Here is a 14,731-nt window from a genome sequence, read left to right on the forward strand (position 1 = left end):
TATTCCTCTGAGAAGGGTGCTGGGGATAGATCTGGGGCCTAAACTGTGTTCATGTGTTTTCTTAACTAAAACAATTTTTTTTAAAAAAAAGAATCTGAAGCCATTATAGTAGAATAATGTTAATATGTATTCATTCTGGGTGGTGGGTACATGGATGTTAGTACTTTGAAATATCTTCGCATTTTTAAATATTATTCTGTGAAAAGAAGGGGAAGACAAAATGTAAAATGTTACTGCTATTTTAGAATTTGTCTAGCAGGTTTTCCGGTCTTCACCAGAAAACCCCTAGAAAGAAAAAGAAAAGAAAAAAAATATTTTAATGGAGAGAGTCACCATGAGATACAAATACACAGATGGGAGGGAGAGGCAGCAGTTCTGGAGGAGAAGGTAGGGGTTGGCCCAGGTCCTTCCAGGTTAAGTAGAAACCCTCAGCATGTTCCCAACCTTCCCTGAGAACTCTCAGGAACTGACGCCACATACCAGAAAATGCCACTGCTTGTCATTCCAAAGACACAAGGCAGCACTGACCCTCCTTACCTCCTTTCACCCAGTTTCTCCCATCAGGAATGTCCTCCCATCCTACCCCACCACATTCCAACCCACAGACAAGGACCAGCTCAAAGGCCCCCTCTTCCCTGAAGCTACATGTACTAGTTCATTTGCATTGTATAAAGGAATACTTGAGACTGGGTAATTTATAAATAAGAGGGGTTTACTTGGCTCACAGTTCTGCAGGCTGTACATGAAGCATAGTGTCGGCATCTGCTTCTAGTGACGGCCTAGGAAACTTACAATCATGGCAGAAGGGGAGTCAGCGTGTCACATGCAGAGAGCTGGAGCAAGAGAGAGAGGAGGAAGTTCCAGGTTCTTTTAAACAAGCAGATCTTACATGAACTCGTAGAGCAAGAACTCATTCATTATGCATATCTAGAGAGAGAACTCACTCATTACACGAGCACAGCACCAAGCCATTCATGAGGGATCTGCCCCCCATGACCCAAACACCTCCCACTAGGCCCACCTCCAACCTTGAAGGTCACATTTCAACATGAGATTTGGAGGGGACAAGACATCCAAACCATATCACCATATCAACCGGGAGGTCTTCTTGGTTCCAAATGACAGAGGAGCAAACCGGCCAGCTTACACAAAGGGGAGTGGGGGAGATGCTTGGCTCACGTGACATAACACTGAAGGGGCAGGGGCAGGGACCTCAGGGGTGACTTGATCCAGGCACCAAGCATCTCTGAGCCTCTCTCTGTGTCTTTCTGATTTTCACAGTCTCTCCCCACATGGCTTGGGGCAGCCCCTCATAATCCTCACCACTTGAGAGCTACAAAGGGCCTTTTGCCTCCTTCTGAAGTTTTCAAACACCTGCAGGAAAGCTCAAGTGGATGTATTATGATTACCTTGGCTGGAGTTACCTGCCCACTCCTGTAGCCTGGGTAGTGGCCTTTTCTGCTACAGACAATGGGGGATGGACTGGGCAAACCAAACCCATTGCCAATACAATGCCTATAACTTTTTTTCTTTTTCTTTTTTTTTGAGACGGAGTCTTGCTCTGTCACCCAGGCTAGAGTGCAGTGGCGCGATCTTGGCTCACTGTAAGCTCCGCCTCCTAGGTTCATGCCATTCTCCTGCCTCAGCCTCCCGAGTAGCTGGGACTACAGGCACCTGCCACCACATCCGGCTAATTTTTTTGTATTTTTAGTAGAGATGGGGTTTCACCATGTTAGCCAGGATGGTCTCGATCTCCTGACCTCATGATCCACCTGCCTCAGCCTCCCAAAGTGCTGGGATTACAGGCATAAGCCACCGCGCCCGGCCTACAACTCCTGTAACTTTCCAAAACAATTCTCATCTGCCTCCTCTGAGTCCCAAGAAAAGTTTTTTGTCCCACTCTTCATTCAATGACATCTAATCAAAAGGATTCTTTGAAAACTGTATTCACCATGTGCCCAGAGGGACAAAGATGACTTAGAAACAGGCCCTGTCCTTGAGGAACAGGGGAGCAAGGTGTGTAAAAGGATTGTTGCAATGCAATATGGAAAATGCAGTAATAGATACATGTTACCAGGTGTGTGGGAAAATAAGATGACTTGAAGAGGGGGCATTCAAATTAGATTATTTTCGTGGCTTTATCTAATCTTTTCTAAACAGTTTTATTGAGGTATAATTGATACGCAAGGAAGTGCACATATTTAATGTGTAAAACTTGATGACTGGGTCATATGCAAATACCCATGATACCATCATCAAAATCAAGGTAATAGACACATCCGCCACCTCCCAAAGTTTCCATGTGTCCTTTTGTTTTTGTTTTTGGTGTTTTGGTTTGGCTCGGTTTTGGTGGTTAAAAAAACACTTAACATGGTAGTTTTGGTCAGGTGCGGTGGCTGGCTCATTCCTGTAATCCCAGGACTTCGGGCCAAGGCGGGTGGATCACCTGAGGTCAGGAGTTAGAGACCAGCCTGGCCAACATGGTGAAACCCCGACTCTATTAAAAATACAAAAATTAGCCGGGTGTGGTGGTGCGTGCCTGTAATCCCAGCTACTTGGGAGGCTAAGGCAGGACACTCACTTGAACCCAGGAGGTGGAGGCTGCAGTAAGCCGAGATCGTGTCACTGCACTCCAGCCTAGGCGGCCGAGAGAGACTTTGTCTCAAAAACAAACAAACAAACAAAAAACACTAAACATGAGATCTGCCCTCTTATATTTTGAAGTTCACAATACTGTATTGCTAACTGTTGTATAGCTGGTCTCTAGAATGTATGCATCTTGCATAACCGAAACTTTATACCCACTGGACAACAACTTTCCATTTCCCCCATGCTCCAGCTCCTGGCAACTATTGAATTCTCTGTTTCTTTGAGCTTGACTATTACAGAGACCTCACAGAAGCAGGATCACGCAATATTTGTCCCTCTGTGATGGGCTTGTTTCACTTTGAATAATGTCCTTCCATGTTGTCACAGATGGCAGGATTTCCCTCTTTTTAAGACTGAGTAATATCCCACTGTACGTATATGCCACGTTTATCTATTTATCTGTCAGTATCAAGTTAGATCTTGAATAATAAATAGGAGCTTTCTAGCTGCATGTTGCTAGCTAGATGCATGAGCTGGCAAAAGTGGTGGAGTGTGGGGGACCCATTAGGGACAAGAAAATGTGGCCAGGCGTGGTGGCTCACACCTGTAATCCCAGCACTTTGGGAGGCCAAGGCGGGTGGATCATGAGGTCAAGAGTTCGAGACCAGCCTGACCAACATGGAGAAACCCCGTCTCTACTAAAAATACAGAAATTAGCTGGGCATGATGGCACGCACCTGTAATCCCAGCTCGGGAGGCTGAGGCAGGCGGATCACCTCCGATCAGGAGTTCCAGACCAGCTGGCCAACATGTGAAACTCCATCTCTACTAAAAACACAAAAATTAGCTGGGTGTGGTGGCACATGCCTGTAATCCCAGCTACTCGGGAGGCTGAGGCAGGAGAATCGCTTGAATCCGGGAGGCGGAGGTTGCAGTGAGCCGAGGTCAGGCCACTGCACTCCAGCCTGGGCGACAAGAGCAAAACTCCGTCTCAAAAAAAAAAAAAAGAAAAAAGAAAAAAGTCATTAGCTGAAGTATAAGCTCATGTTAGCAGTGCTTTATCCTGACGGCAATGGCGGATGGACTTCGAAGTGGGGAAGGGGCCCTGAAGATAAAAATCCATTAGGAAGCTATTGTAATAGCCCAGTGAGAGATGGCCCATCTATTGGGGCACATCTTTCTTTTACATTTGTACCATAGTAATTATGGACTTGGACTTGTTTTACATTGCCCACAAAACACACATACACAAGATAATAAGTTGCTCAAAAGCAGGAAAACAAGTATCATTGCTTCACCATAGGGGACATTTATTATTTGCCTTCCCAGAATAGATCCCCTTTCTTTTGTAGAAGGACTAATGTCCTATTGCAACTTTGTGGTATCCCAGGAACTATCACAATACTGAATGATCACATGACCCCATCCCAGCCAATTGGAGTTCTTCTCTTGGATTTTGTGCGCGCGCGCGCGCGTGCGTGCGTGCGTGCGTGTTGCTGATGTGGGAATATGCTCTTTCCTCTCTGGTCAGGAGACTATAAAGATGTAAGCCTGGGCTACCTGTGGCCATGATCATGATTCCAGGCCCCTAGGGACTGCCAGCCTGAGAGAACAGAGTTAAGAGGGAAGGATTTGAATCCCCGGACCCAGCTGTCCAGAGGGCCTGCTTCTCTCTGGCTCTGAGTAGTTTTTGTTTTGTTTTGTTTTTTACATGAGTTACATATTTTCTACTGGTCTCTTTATTTTTTTAATTTTGCAATTTAGGGCATACACACAGACTGAGAATCTGTGGTATGTCCCTCTGCCTGTCTCTTAAGGTAGTTTTAATTAGGTCCTGTCACTTCTAGCAAAAGGCCCTGGCCTAATGTATGTACCCAGGATGGCATCCTCCCATCAGACCGAAGACAAAGATGCTGCTCAAAACACATCTGGAAAGAGAAGAGCACAGCAAAGTGGCCTGAAGAAAGAGATGTCCAAACCAAGCACAGTTTGACAGGCCCCACCTGTTGCTGCCAGGCACCAGGCAGTTTTCCTTAGATCAGGTGGACCAGAGAACTGCCCCACACTTAGGGAGTGCCCCCTCTTCACATATGCTAGATGCTATCCTCACTTGCCATGGGAAAAGGCATTCTTATTCACAAACCCCACCATGACTAGGCCTGCCCAGAGGGTCCTCCTTTCTGTCTTTCCAAGTTTCAAAAATGCGAGAGAACTGTGAAAGATAGTCAGCAAAGAATACTTTTCCAGCAAGGTACAGAGGAAGCACTTGAATCCATTCAAGGAACTATGATCTCCTGGCTCCCACCACCAACCCACTTCTGGCTGAGCTAGCTCCAGTGTGCACCTCAACAGAGAAGCCTCCCTGATTACTGTTTTAAAGAACAAGCTGTTCCTACCCACATCCCCTGCTGGTACTCTTGTAGCCAACCTGGCATTATTTTCTCCACCTCTGATTATCACTGAATATAGTATTCATATCTTAATTTTGTGTCCCCCAACCCAACCGGAATGTAAGCTCCTGGGGGCCAAGGACTCTCAATTCTGTTCACTGTTCTATTCCCAACACTTAAGACAGTGCCTGCCACATGCTGTGTTTTCAATAAATATCTGTTTAATAAATGGAAGTGCAATGATCCAAGACTGGGAGCAAGTTAATAGCATTTTGTGATTGAGAGAGTAGGCTGAGGAGAGATCTGACTTCAGGTCTCCAGGAGCTTAAAATGAGCAAGAACTTGATATGCTCCATCTTCAGGTGGACTAAAAGAAGAAATGGGACCAATAGGACTCATAAGGCTTTTAGGGCCAAGCTAGTGGTAGAGTGTGGGGACAGCTACTGTTTTTGCCTACCTAACATGCACTCACCCTTCTGACAGCAACCCTTGATTTTCTTTGTGTCTACCCCAACCTAATTTTGGAGGTAAGCAGATGACCTAATTTAACCAATCAGCAGCAGCAGCAGACTCCACACCTTTGCTCATAGTGATTGCTTTTTGTCTGGACACATGATCTAATTCAGGCAATAAGAATCAATCCCATGACTTTTGCCAAAGCAAAAGGGAAAAAGAAACTCCTTCCAGGGCCAGGCATGGTGGCTCACATCTGTAATCCCAGCACGCTGGGAGGCCAAGGCAGGTGGATTGCTTGAGTCCAGGAGCTTGAGACCAGCCTAGGCAACATGGTAAAAAAAAAAAAAAAAAAAAAAAAAAAAAACCATCTCTACAAAAAATACAAAGAGTACCTGGGCATGGTGGCATGCACCTGTGGTCCCAGCTACTTGGGGGGTCTGAGGTGGGAGGATTGCTTGAACCCAGGGGGTTGAAGCTGCAGTGAGCTGTGATCGTGCCACTGCACTCCAGCCTGGGTGACAGAGAAAGACCCTGTCTCAAAACAAACAAACAAACAAAACCTCCCTCCACAGGGACACTGCTAGCAGGAAAGATGATGAAGCTTGGAGCTGCTGGAGTCATCACCTGAATCTAAGAATAAAGCTAACAGAGGAGAGCACCACAGACACGTCAAGGGACCAGCTTGAGTTACCTCCCTGGAAGTGAACATGTCTGCAGGTACTGGAAATTTCAATCATGTGAGCCAATAAATTCCCCTCTTTTGGGGAACCACATGGAAATGGGTTTCTGTCACAACTGAAATCATCCTGACCAATGGATTTAGGGCTCTGAAGAACCAAAAGGAAATACATCATTAGGGCTCTTAAATGCCTCAAAGGGAAGCCTAACGTCAGGCAGGGTGTCCCAGAAATGCAATCTAACACCTTTTGGTGAAACTTATTGCCTGTCTTTTTGGTGAGTAGGATGGGAGCTGCGGAGAAAAAGGCCATGCTACTTTTATTAAATATTTGCAGTTACATTTTGCAAATGATTTCAGCAACTTTATCTCAGGTGTTTTAACATCTCAGCATCTCACAGTTGTAAGAAACAGAATCAATCTTCTACTCAGTGCAGAGGGGGAGAGAGCATGATATAGCAAAAAGAGCACTGAACCAGAGTCTAACAATCTGGCTTTTCATCTTTATCTGATCACTGATTAGCAGTGTGGTCTCAGACAAATCACCTTGCTTCTATTGGTCTCATGACTACCTCGTCTTCAAGCACTCACCCAACTCTGCAATGGAAAATCCACGAGGACAGAGGTTCTTAATTTTTTATGGGGCCTGGGCCCCAGGAAAACACACACTGCACACATGATTTTACGTTGCATGGGGTTCACAACTCTAGAAGCCAATCTACATCTCTAACCTCTCTGCTTTACAGTAACACCAGCTTCTGCTTGAGCGCTCCTCCAGTGGGAGGGAGCTCACTACTCACAAGGAAGCCCATTGTACTATTGAACTGTACTAGAAAAATAAGTTATTCTTCATATATATATATATATATATATATTTTTTTTTTTTTTTTTTTTTTTTGAGATGGAGTCTCACTCTGTCCCCCAGGCTGGAGTGCAGTGGCGCGATCTCGGCTCACTGCAACCTCCGCCTCCCGGGTCCAAGTGATTCTCCTGCCTCAGCCTCCTAAGTAGCTGGGATTACAGGCGCGCGCCACCACGCCTGGCTAATTTTTTGTATTTTTAGTAGAGACGGGGTTTCACCATATTGGCCAGGCTGGTCTCCAACCCCTGACCTCAGGTGATCCGCCCACCTCAGCCTCCCAAAGTGCTGGGATTACAGGCGTGAGCCACCGCCCCTGGCGTTCTTCTTCATATTAAACCAAGTTCTATACACTGTAATTTCTACTCATTGGTCGAAGTTCTCCATGGCAAATCAGAAAAATTGTGTTCTCGCCTATATATGACATCTCTTCCTCTCTCTCTCTCTGAAGACTGTTTCTAACTAAAAAATGTAGATGATTCGCCATGCAAATTATTTTACTGTACATTTTTACAAAGATAAGTTCTTCACCTCACCCCTAATATGCCAAATGTTCAAATGTAGATGCTGAAGTCCAAATAAGCACACTGCTATTAATCTGCATAGATCTAGGTGTTGCAAAGAGGAGAACTGCTGTATAAAAATATCTTGAAAGAAACAGCATAGTATTTTGGGGAAAGCACTGCATTCAGAATCAGAAGACTTGGAGTAATACTCCGTCTCATATTCCAACTACCTGTGTATCCTTGGGCACGTCACTTAACTTCTCTCAGCCTGGTTCTCTTCTGCAAAATGCGACAGGAATACAGTGAGGATTAAGTGAAATAATGTTTGTAAGCTTCTAGGGCAAGGCTGGGACATAGCAAATTCTCAATAAATAAGTGCCAGCTCCCGCGCTCAGCAGGCTCCGAGTTTTATTCGATGCGCTCGGCGCTCTTGGTCGAGCGGGATTCCCCCTCCGGAGCCCGAGTCTGCGCTCTGGGCTCGACTGAGGCTCCCTGGCCGCTCGCGCTTTTCTCTCCTTCTCCAAGATGGCGGCGATCGGCGGCGTTGAGGCGGGATCCGGGCGAGCCGAGTGAAGGTAGCGGCGAGCGGAGACCCCAGGAGACCGGGCTGGGCCCCCACCCTGAGGCGGCAGCAGCCCCGCCCCGCCGCCACCCGCCGCCCTGGGCCCGCGACATCACCTCTGGGGTGCCCCAGGCCCTTCGCGGCCTAGCCCAGGGGCCGAGCCGGGGACTGGAGTAGCGGCCGCAGCCGCCCCCAGGAAGGGGCTGGAGCGGGCAGAAGGAGGAGGGCGGGCGGGAGCTGTTCAAACGGGGAAGGCGGGAAAGCTGCGGGGCCGGGAGGGGGCGTGCGGCCGCCCCGGGGGCCTGCGGACCCGGGCCGCCCCTCCCCCTGCCCGGGCCGTCTCCGCCCTCGGGGGCGCCGTGAGGCCGCCGGAGACGCGGGAACCCGGGTTCAGGTCGAGCTGTGCGGCACGGAACCCGCGATGCGGGGGTCCCTCGGGCTGTCAGGGGGAAAGGGCTCGTGGCCGCGGCCACGGGAGGGCTGGGGCTGCGGCTGGCAGGAGAAAGTACGAGGAGCTTTCTTCTTTTCCTCTTCACAGAGCTTTGTTGAGCTAGCTGTTGCCGCAAAACTGCCGGGAGAATCCCACTGGTTTGCCGTGGGGACCACAAAAATGGTGGTCCTGGGGGCTGTTTGTGTAAATCACCTGGTATTTTGTGTGTTTCTTGCGTGCAACCCGGCTTGGCCGTGCCTTCGTGGTGGGCGCCTTCTCCATGCAGGCCCATTTTCCCTCCACCAACTACTACTTGTAGATTCACTTTATAGCGTGCAAAAGCGGAGAAACATCTCTGTCCCCTCTTTCGGAGGGCTAAGCTGGTGGCTGATTATATTTCCTCCTAATAGAACAAAGTAAAAAACTGAATCCCAAATAAAGCCTGTTGATTGGACAAGGCTTGTCAAAATTCGATTGCTGGTCTTATGGAATGTGTGTTGTCAGCCAATCTGTGCGGTGGTCGTGGTTCCGCTTAATTGCACTGCAATGAGAGGATTCAATCCCCATCCCAGACTGTCGGGATCTCTGCAGCTTCCAGAGCTGGCAGGGGCTGGGAGTGCTGCCTAGGTAGGTCCCTGGAGAAGGGAGTGGCAAGAGGATTCGGAGTCACCGTGTTCGGAGATTGGAAGAAACCTGGACGAAGTTGAGAAGGCATCACTTGTCTGTATCGTAGAAGTAACAAGAAAATTTCAGAAATTGGCAACCGGCGGATGTGCATCTTCCTTTACCTGCACTGACTGGCATTTTGAGTTCTTGAAAGGAGTGGTTGCAAGAAGAGAATGCAGAATCTTGGACATGGCTCTCATCCTGGAACAGACCTGGAGTTCAGAATTTCTCTTACTGTCCGTGTGACGGGGCTTACTTTGTTTCCTTTTTTTCGATACTCATTTACATTATGGGGTGAAGAAGGTTGTTGATTGCAGGAGCTCAAGTTACCTCAAAAAAAGTCTGAAACCTTTTTTTTAACTGTAATTTGAAGTTTCAAAATGACAAAGTGCTATATCTGAGGATTTTTTTCCTCCTGATTACTTTGGTCATCCCAAAGGCCTATGCCTGAACATAACTTGTATGCTTATCTACAAGGGAAAGAGCAACTCTGCCGCCTCCTTTTTCATATCCTGAAGAAAAGTCCCCCAAGAGCTATTTAACAATTTGTGCATTTCATAAGTATACATTTTTATGGTACCAGTTTTTTACTTGTATCAACAGTATGAAATAATGAACTTTTACTTATGTTGTCATATCTTAGCACACTGAGACAAACAAAATTATTCTTGCCTCTTGGAGTTGACAACATTGAATTTTATAAAGTCCCAAATTATTGAATTGAGAATGGGTTTTAACACCTGTTTCACATTTGCCAACATTTAATGTAATTATGACCTCCCTTTTCTAATGTGAAAATCAAACCTAATATTCATTTTCATTAATCCTCACAATCTACTCTCTACCCCTGAACTCTGAATTTTCACAGATTGTATTCAAGACCTGGAAGGAATATCGGGGGTTCATCTGATCTTATATAAATGTTGCCTGAACTCTGCCTTTCTTTCACACTGTTGCTTGAGATTTATCTGGTATCTTTCCAAAACTAAACCCTGAGCTGCAATAATATCCTGATTTTAAAGAACGTAGAAATTCAGGGCCCATCGGTCTGCCCAAGCTGTGGCTGATACAGTCCGTTGTGTTTAATTTTAGTTTTTCAAGCTCTTGGCTGCCCCAGTTCTTCAGTGAATTGGACGTGTCTTCAGGCCTCATTCCTTCTTTTTTCTTCAGGTTATTTAATCCAGTAATTTATAAAATGCTCTTCAGTGTTTTTAAGAAATTTTAAACAGTGGTAGACCTAATATATGTAATGCCAACACCACATTTTCTGTGTTGGCCTGTGCCTCTGAGAAGCAGTTCCTAATTTTCTATTCCCTCTCACAACTTTTTAATCCGCTAGTTTTTTAAAGCAGCCAGTAACGAGACCACGATACAGTCATCTTCCCTTCTTTCTGTCTTCAGAGGTACTTATTTCTATTCTGTTAGGTTGCCCAACTCTGTTTTATGTTGATTTTGATGTTACCAAAGGGAAGGCCTGTTATAAGTCTCAGGACCAGCCTTTGCTTACATATACAAGTGCATTTTGTTGTTGACAAAACACTGATGACTGTATTTATGACATTGAATATTTAAGTTTTTTGCCATTATTTCTGAAATATTCTTTGCCAAAATTCATGCACAGAAAGTGTTTAATTTGAGGTCTCCATTGGCATTATCAGCCTATGAAAATCTCTATAATCTATGTATTTTTCTTATAAACTCAGTATTTTAGTGCCATTGAGAGGATATGCTGTTTTCAAATAAATTGATATAATTCCCTGTATTTCCCTTCTCCTACCTGCACCCCTTTTGGAGTCAGCACCACTTGGGTGGAAAGGGGAGGACAGTAGTTTCTGCTGAGAAAGTGTCATCCTTAAATGCTGGAACATAGAAAACTGGCTACATTATGTATCTTGCCTCCTCACATTTTTATCTGAGGCCTGACCTTATGTCCCCTTCGTTTCCTATGAAAAGGCCCTTCGAACAGGCAGTTCTCCAATTGAACTTTTTAAAACAATCCAGTTAATATAGTTTCATTACTCTAGCTTCTCTTACTTTGACCAAATCCATTCTTTATTTCACTTCTCAGAGAAGTGAAGAAATGCTTTTTTATGTTTCTTTTCTTAATCTAATAAATCATTCTTGGTAATGCTTCATTTTCCCATTTAGGCCTACCTGTATGTACATTGTATTTTATCTGATTGTGCAAATAAGTCTTTTTAATGTAACTCTTATGGAAGTCTCCCTTGTTAATCAAATTCATCTTTTCTTTCACAAAAGTTCCATGCTTCAGTATTGTCCACAGCTACCTGAAGGAATTAGTAATGTGTCATTTAAGTGTCCTTCAGTATTTCTAAATACCTTTATAATAATGAAGGTAAAATTAAATTTAAATAAATGATCAATTAGATTAACTTTGTAAGCATCTGACTTAATTGGATGAGAACATTTCCAAAATATTTAATACGTAATTTTAAAATTCCTGAAGGACTTATGACATTGCTTGTTCTTAAAACATTTAAAGAACTTTACCTTGGCTGGGCGCGGTGGCTCACGCCTGTAATCCCAGCACTTTGGGAGGCCGAGGTGGGTGGATCACGAAGTCAAGAGTTAAAGACCAGCCTGGCCAAGATAGTGAAAACCCATCTCTACTAAAAATACAAAAATTAGCCGGGCTCGGTGGCAGGCGCCTGTAATCTCAGCTACTCAGGAGGCTGAGGCAGAAGAATCGCTTGAACCTGGGAGGCGGAGGTTGCAGTGAACCAATATCGTGCCACGGCACTCCAGCCTGGGCAACAGAGCAAGACTCTATCTCAAAAAAAAAAAAAAAATCCTTTTACCTTACAGTGCCTTTTATAGCATTGTCATCTTCAAAGTCAAAATGGACATATAAACTCAAATGCCAAAAAAGGTTGTAAAAATTCAATAAAAAATACAATATCTAGAACCTTCAAATTATAGCAATTCTTATTAGTGAAGGTCTTAACAATCATAAAAGTTTTATGACCAGTGGACAAATGATAAATGTCTCCCTATTTTCACCTAGCCTTTAAGAAAGCCTTGGTGGTGGTGACAGCTGTCATATGGTCAACTGTTGTAAGGAGTGTACCTGCTTTTACAGTTACATAAATTTGAACAAATTCATGTCACGCCCCCCCCCCCCAAAAAATGCAAAAGACATTGTGCTCTAAAGATATTTAACATCCCTATACAGTTAATCATTTCTGTTTAAATTACAATGCAATAGATTTTACCGCTTCACCAATCCAGTTGGTAGGATTTTGTGGTCTTCAAATGTTTGATGTGATCTGTCTTCTCTGCATCTTGCTTTACCTGTGTATGTTGTAACCATGATTGAACCTATCCCTCTAACTTAATGTTGGTTTCTACCCTGTCTCAGTGTTGTCAGTCCTGTTGGCATTTTAGAAATTCTCATTAATTTTGAAAATATTTTTTGTATTGGAGGTATTTTATATACTTCCCCAAATGACAACTTTAATTCATGACTGAAATCTAATTAAGCCTAGTGTACTTCCTGCAGTATCAACCCCACTGTATTTACAAAGAGAATGAGGAGGTGACAAGACACTTTTTATTTCTTGCTGCCCTTCCAGTCGGCCCTTGGATCACTGCGCATTTCCATCTGGAAGGTTGCTTCTCCTCAGTGATTTCGCATTACAGGAGGGTTTTCCTTCTTTGTTTCTCAGACCTGGTCCTGTAGACGGGAAGGAGCCTGGACACAGTGACACATTCTCAAAGGCCCTGCAGGACCACCATGGCTTATGATGACTCCGTGAAGAAAGAAGGTATGACCCCATAATCTGAGAAGCATTCCAAAGGGGGTATCCTCTTCAATCCTTGCAGCCCATGGATATAGAGACCAGGACTGGGCACCACAGCCTGGACTCCCAAGTGATGGTCCAGAGCACTGTTATGACACTCAGCCTCCACGCCATCCCCAGACTGGGCCCATGGAAACGAAAACCAGGACAGGGGTTCCAACACGAGAGTCTGAAATATGAGTCTCTTAGTTTATTGGGGTGATCCCCTGCAGCACTCTTGGTCCTTGCCAGCTCCAGTGTGCAGGAGTCTGGGGATAGGAATCACATCCTGGACTCCCACAGAGAGCAGCACAGCACATGAATCCTTATTCTTTTCAGCCTTTCGTCTGCAAGTCTGTGTCCTCCTACCAAATCACAACTCAGAAACCATATGTGAGGTTGCACATGGGGCCTTTGCATAGCATGGAAACATTGTTTCTTCAGGTTTGATTCTTGTATTTGCAGCTAGGTCATCAAGAAATATTCTGTTCCCCTGGGTCTAGCCCTGTATTTCAGTGGACTTGATTGAAACATTGTTTTAATTTGGAAATAGAGGAACTGTTGCATTCCCTGCATGACGATTTGGTCATTACTTACTTGACTTTCTCATTTCCTTTCCCAAATAAACCTGTGCTTCTCAGATTGTTTTGATGGTGATCATACCTTTGAGGACATAGGACTTGCAGCTGGCCGAAGCCAACGAGAGAAAAAACGTTCTTACAAAGATTTTTTAAGGGAAGAGGAAGAAATTGCTGCTCAGGTCAGGAATTCTTCCAAGAAGAAGTTGAAGGTAAGTCCTGAAAATTTAAATTAGGAAAGTCTTAAACTACTCATTTTTTTTTGGTGATGCAGAGTTTTTTTTGTTTTTTTGTTTTTCTCTCATGGCCCAGGCTTGAATGCAATGGCACAATCTCTGCTCACTGCAACCTTCGACTCCCAGGTTCAAGCGATTCTCTTGCCTCAGCCTCCCGAGTAGCTGGAATTACAGGCGCCGGCCACCACGCCTGGCCAATTTTTGTATTTTATCAGAGACAGGGTTTCACCATGTTGGCCAGGCAGGTCTCAAACTCCTGACCTCAAATGATCCACCTGCCTCCGCCTCCCAAAGTGCTGGGATTACAGGCCTGGGCCACTGCGCCAGGAAAGTCTTAAACTACTTCTTACCATATTTCCTAATATTTGAAGAAGGAAGTATTTTTTAATAACTTGAGAAAAGAGAAATAAAATGTTATGCACATCTATTTTTATTATTTCTTGTGCTTTGTTTCCCAAAATCAAAAATCATCAAAGACAAGAGTGGTTACAAACTGCATTTGCCTCATCATCTTATTATTGGTCAATTCTTCTTCTTTAATTATAGGATAGTGAACTTTACTTCTTGGGGACGGACACACACAAGAAGAAGAGGAAGCACTCCTCTGATGATTACTACTATGGAGGTGAGGATGGGAATGGGCAACAGGTGGGATAAACACATCGCTGGTTCTTGGAGTCGGGGTAGGGGAAAGGGATCCAGATGTTGCTGACTCAGTGGCCTATTTAACAGGACAGTGGTTCTTGTTCTGAGTGCCGATAAACCAGTGTGAAGGAGGAGAGAGGTGGAGGGCTGGTATTTTGGAGGATTCAGCATAGAAGAACAGTCTGCATTTGTGATACACCAGGTACCAGGTTCCTTCTCCCCCCAATCATCCACTTATCTTGTGCCCATTGTTATCTAGCATCCCTTTTGCCATACGTAGTCCTCTGGCCTGCACCTGTGGGTCACTTCTCAACCAGTATATATCCACTCACAGAACC

The 14,731-nt window shown here is 44.9% G+C and overlaps 1 protein-coding gene, 1 long non-coding RNA gene and 1 other non-coding gene across 5 annotated transcripts in view; 2 read left to right on the forward strand and 1 right to left on the reverse strand.

Annotated features, from left to right (window-relative positions):
* Positions 1 to 225: 225 nt before the first annotated feature.
* On the forward strand, positions 226 to 287 carry LOC112438187 (U7 small nuclear RNA). Its single transcript, XR_003026664.1, has one exon. It is a non-coding gene; the product is annotated as a U7 small nuclear RNA (small nuclear RNA).
* A 404-nt stretch (positions 288 to 691) lies between these two features.
* Positions 692 to 7,861, reverse strand: LOC112438153 (uncharacterized). The gene is made up of 2 exons (XR_003026634.4): positions 7,707 to 7,861; positions 692 to 833 (listed from the first exon to the last, which is right to left on the reverse strand). It is a non-coding gene; the product is annotated as an uncharacterized LOC112438153 (long non-coding RNA).
* An 81-nt stretch (positions 7,862 to 7,942) lies between these two features.
* HMGXB4 (HMG-box containing 4) overlaps positions 7,943 to 14,731 on the forward strand; it is a 38,325-nt gene continuing 31,536 nt past the window's right edge. The window contains exons 1-4 of one of the 3 annotated variants that reach the window (XM_003821502.5): positions 7,953 to 8,051; positions 12,821 to 12,919; positions 13,576 to 13,724; positions 14,295 to 14,373. In XM_003821502.5, the coding sequence (XP_003821550.3) occupies positions 12,889 to 12,919; positions 13,576 to 13,724; positions 14,295 to 14,373 (259 nt within the window). In that variant the 5' untranslated portion in view covers positions 7,953 to 8,051; positions 12,821 to 12,888. Of the gene's footprint in view, positions 8,052 to 12,820; positions 12,920 to 13,575; positions 13,725 to 14,294; positions 14,374 to 14,480; positions 14,596 to 14,731 lie in introns of those variants that run through there. The other 2 variants (XM_034948904.2, XM_055105975.2) reach the window with 2 other exon arrangements.

This window comes from Pan paniscus, chromosome 23, assembly GCF_029289425.2.
Source record: "Pan paniscus chromosome 23, NHGRI_mPanPan1-v2.0_pri, whole genome shotgun sequence".
NCBI lineage: Eukaryota > Metazoa > Chordata > Mammalia > Primates > Hominidae > Pan > Pan paniscus.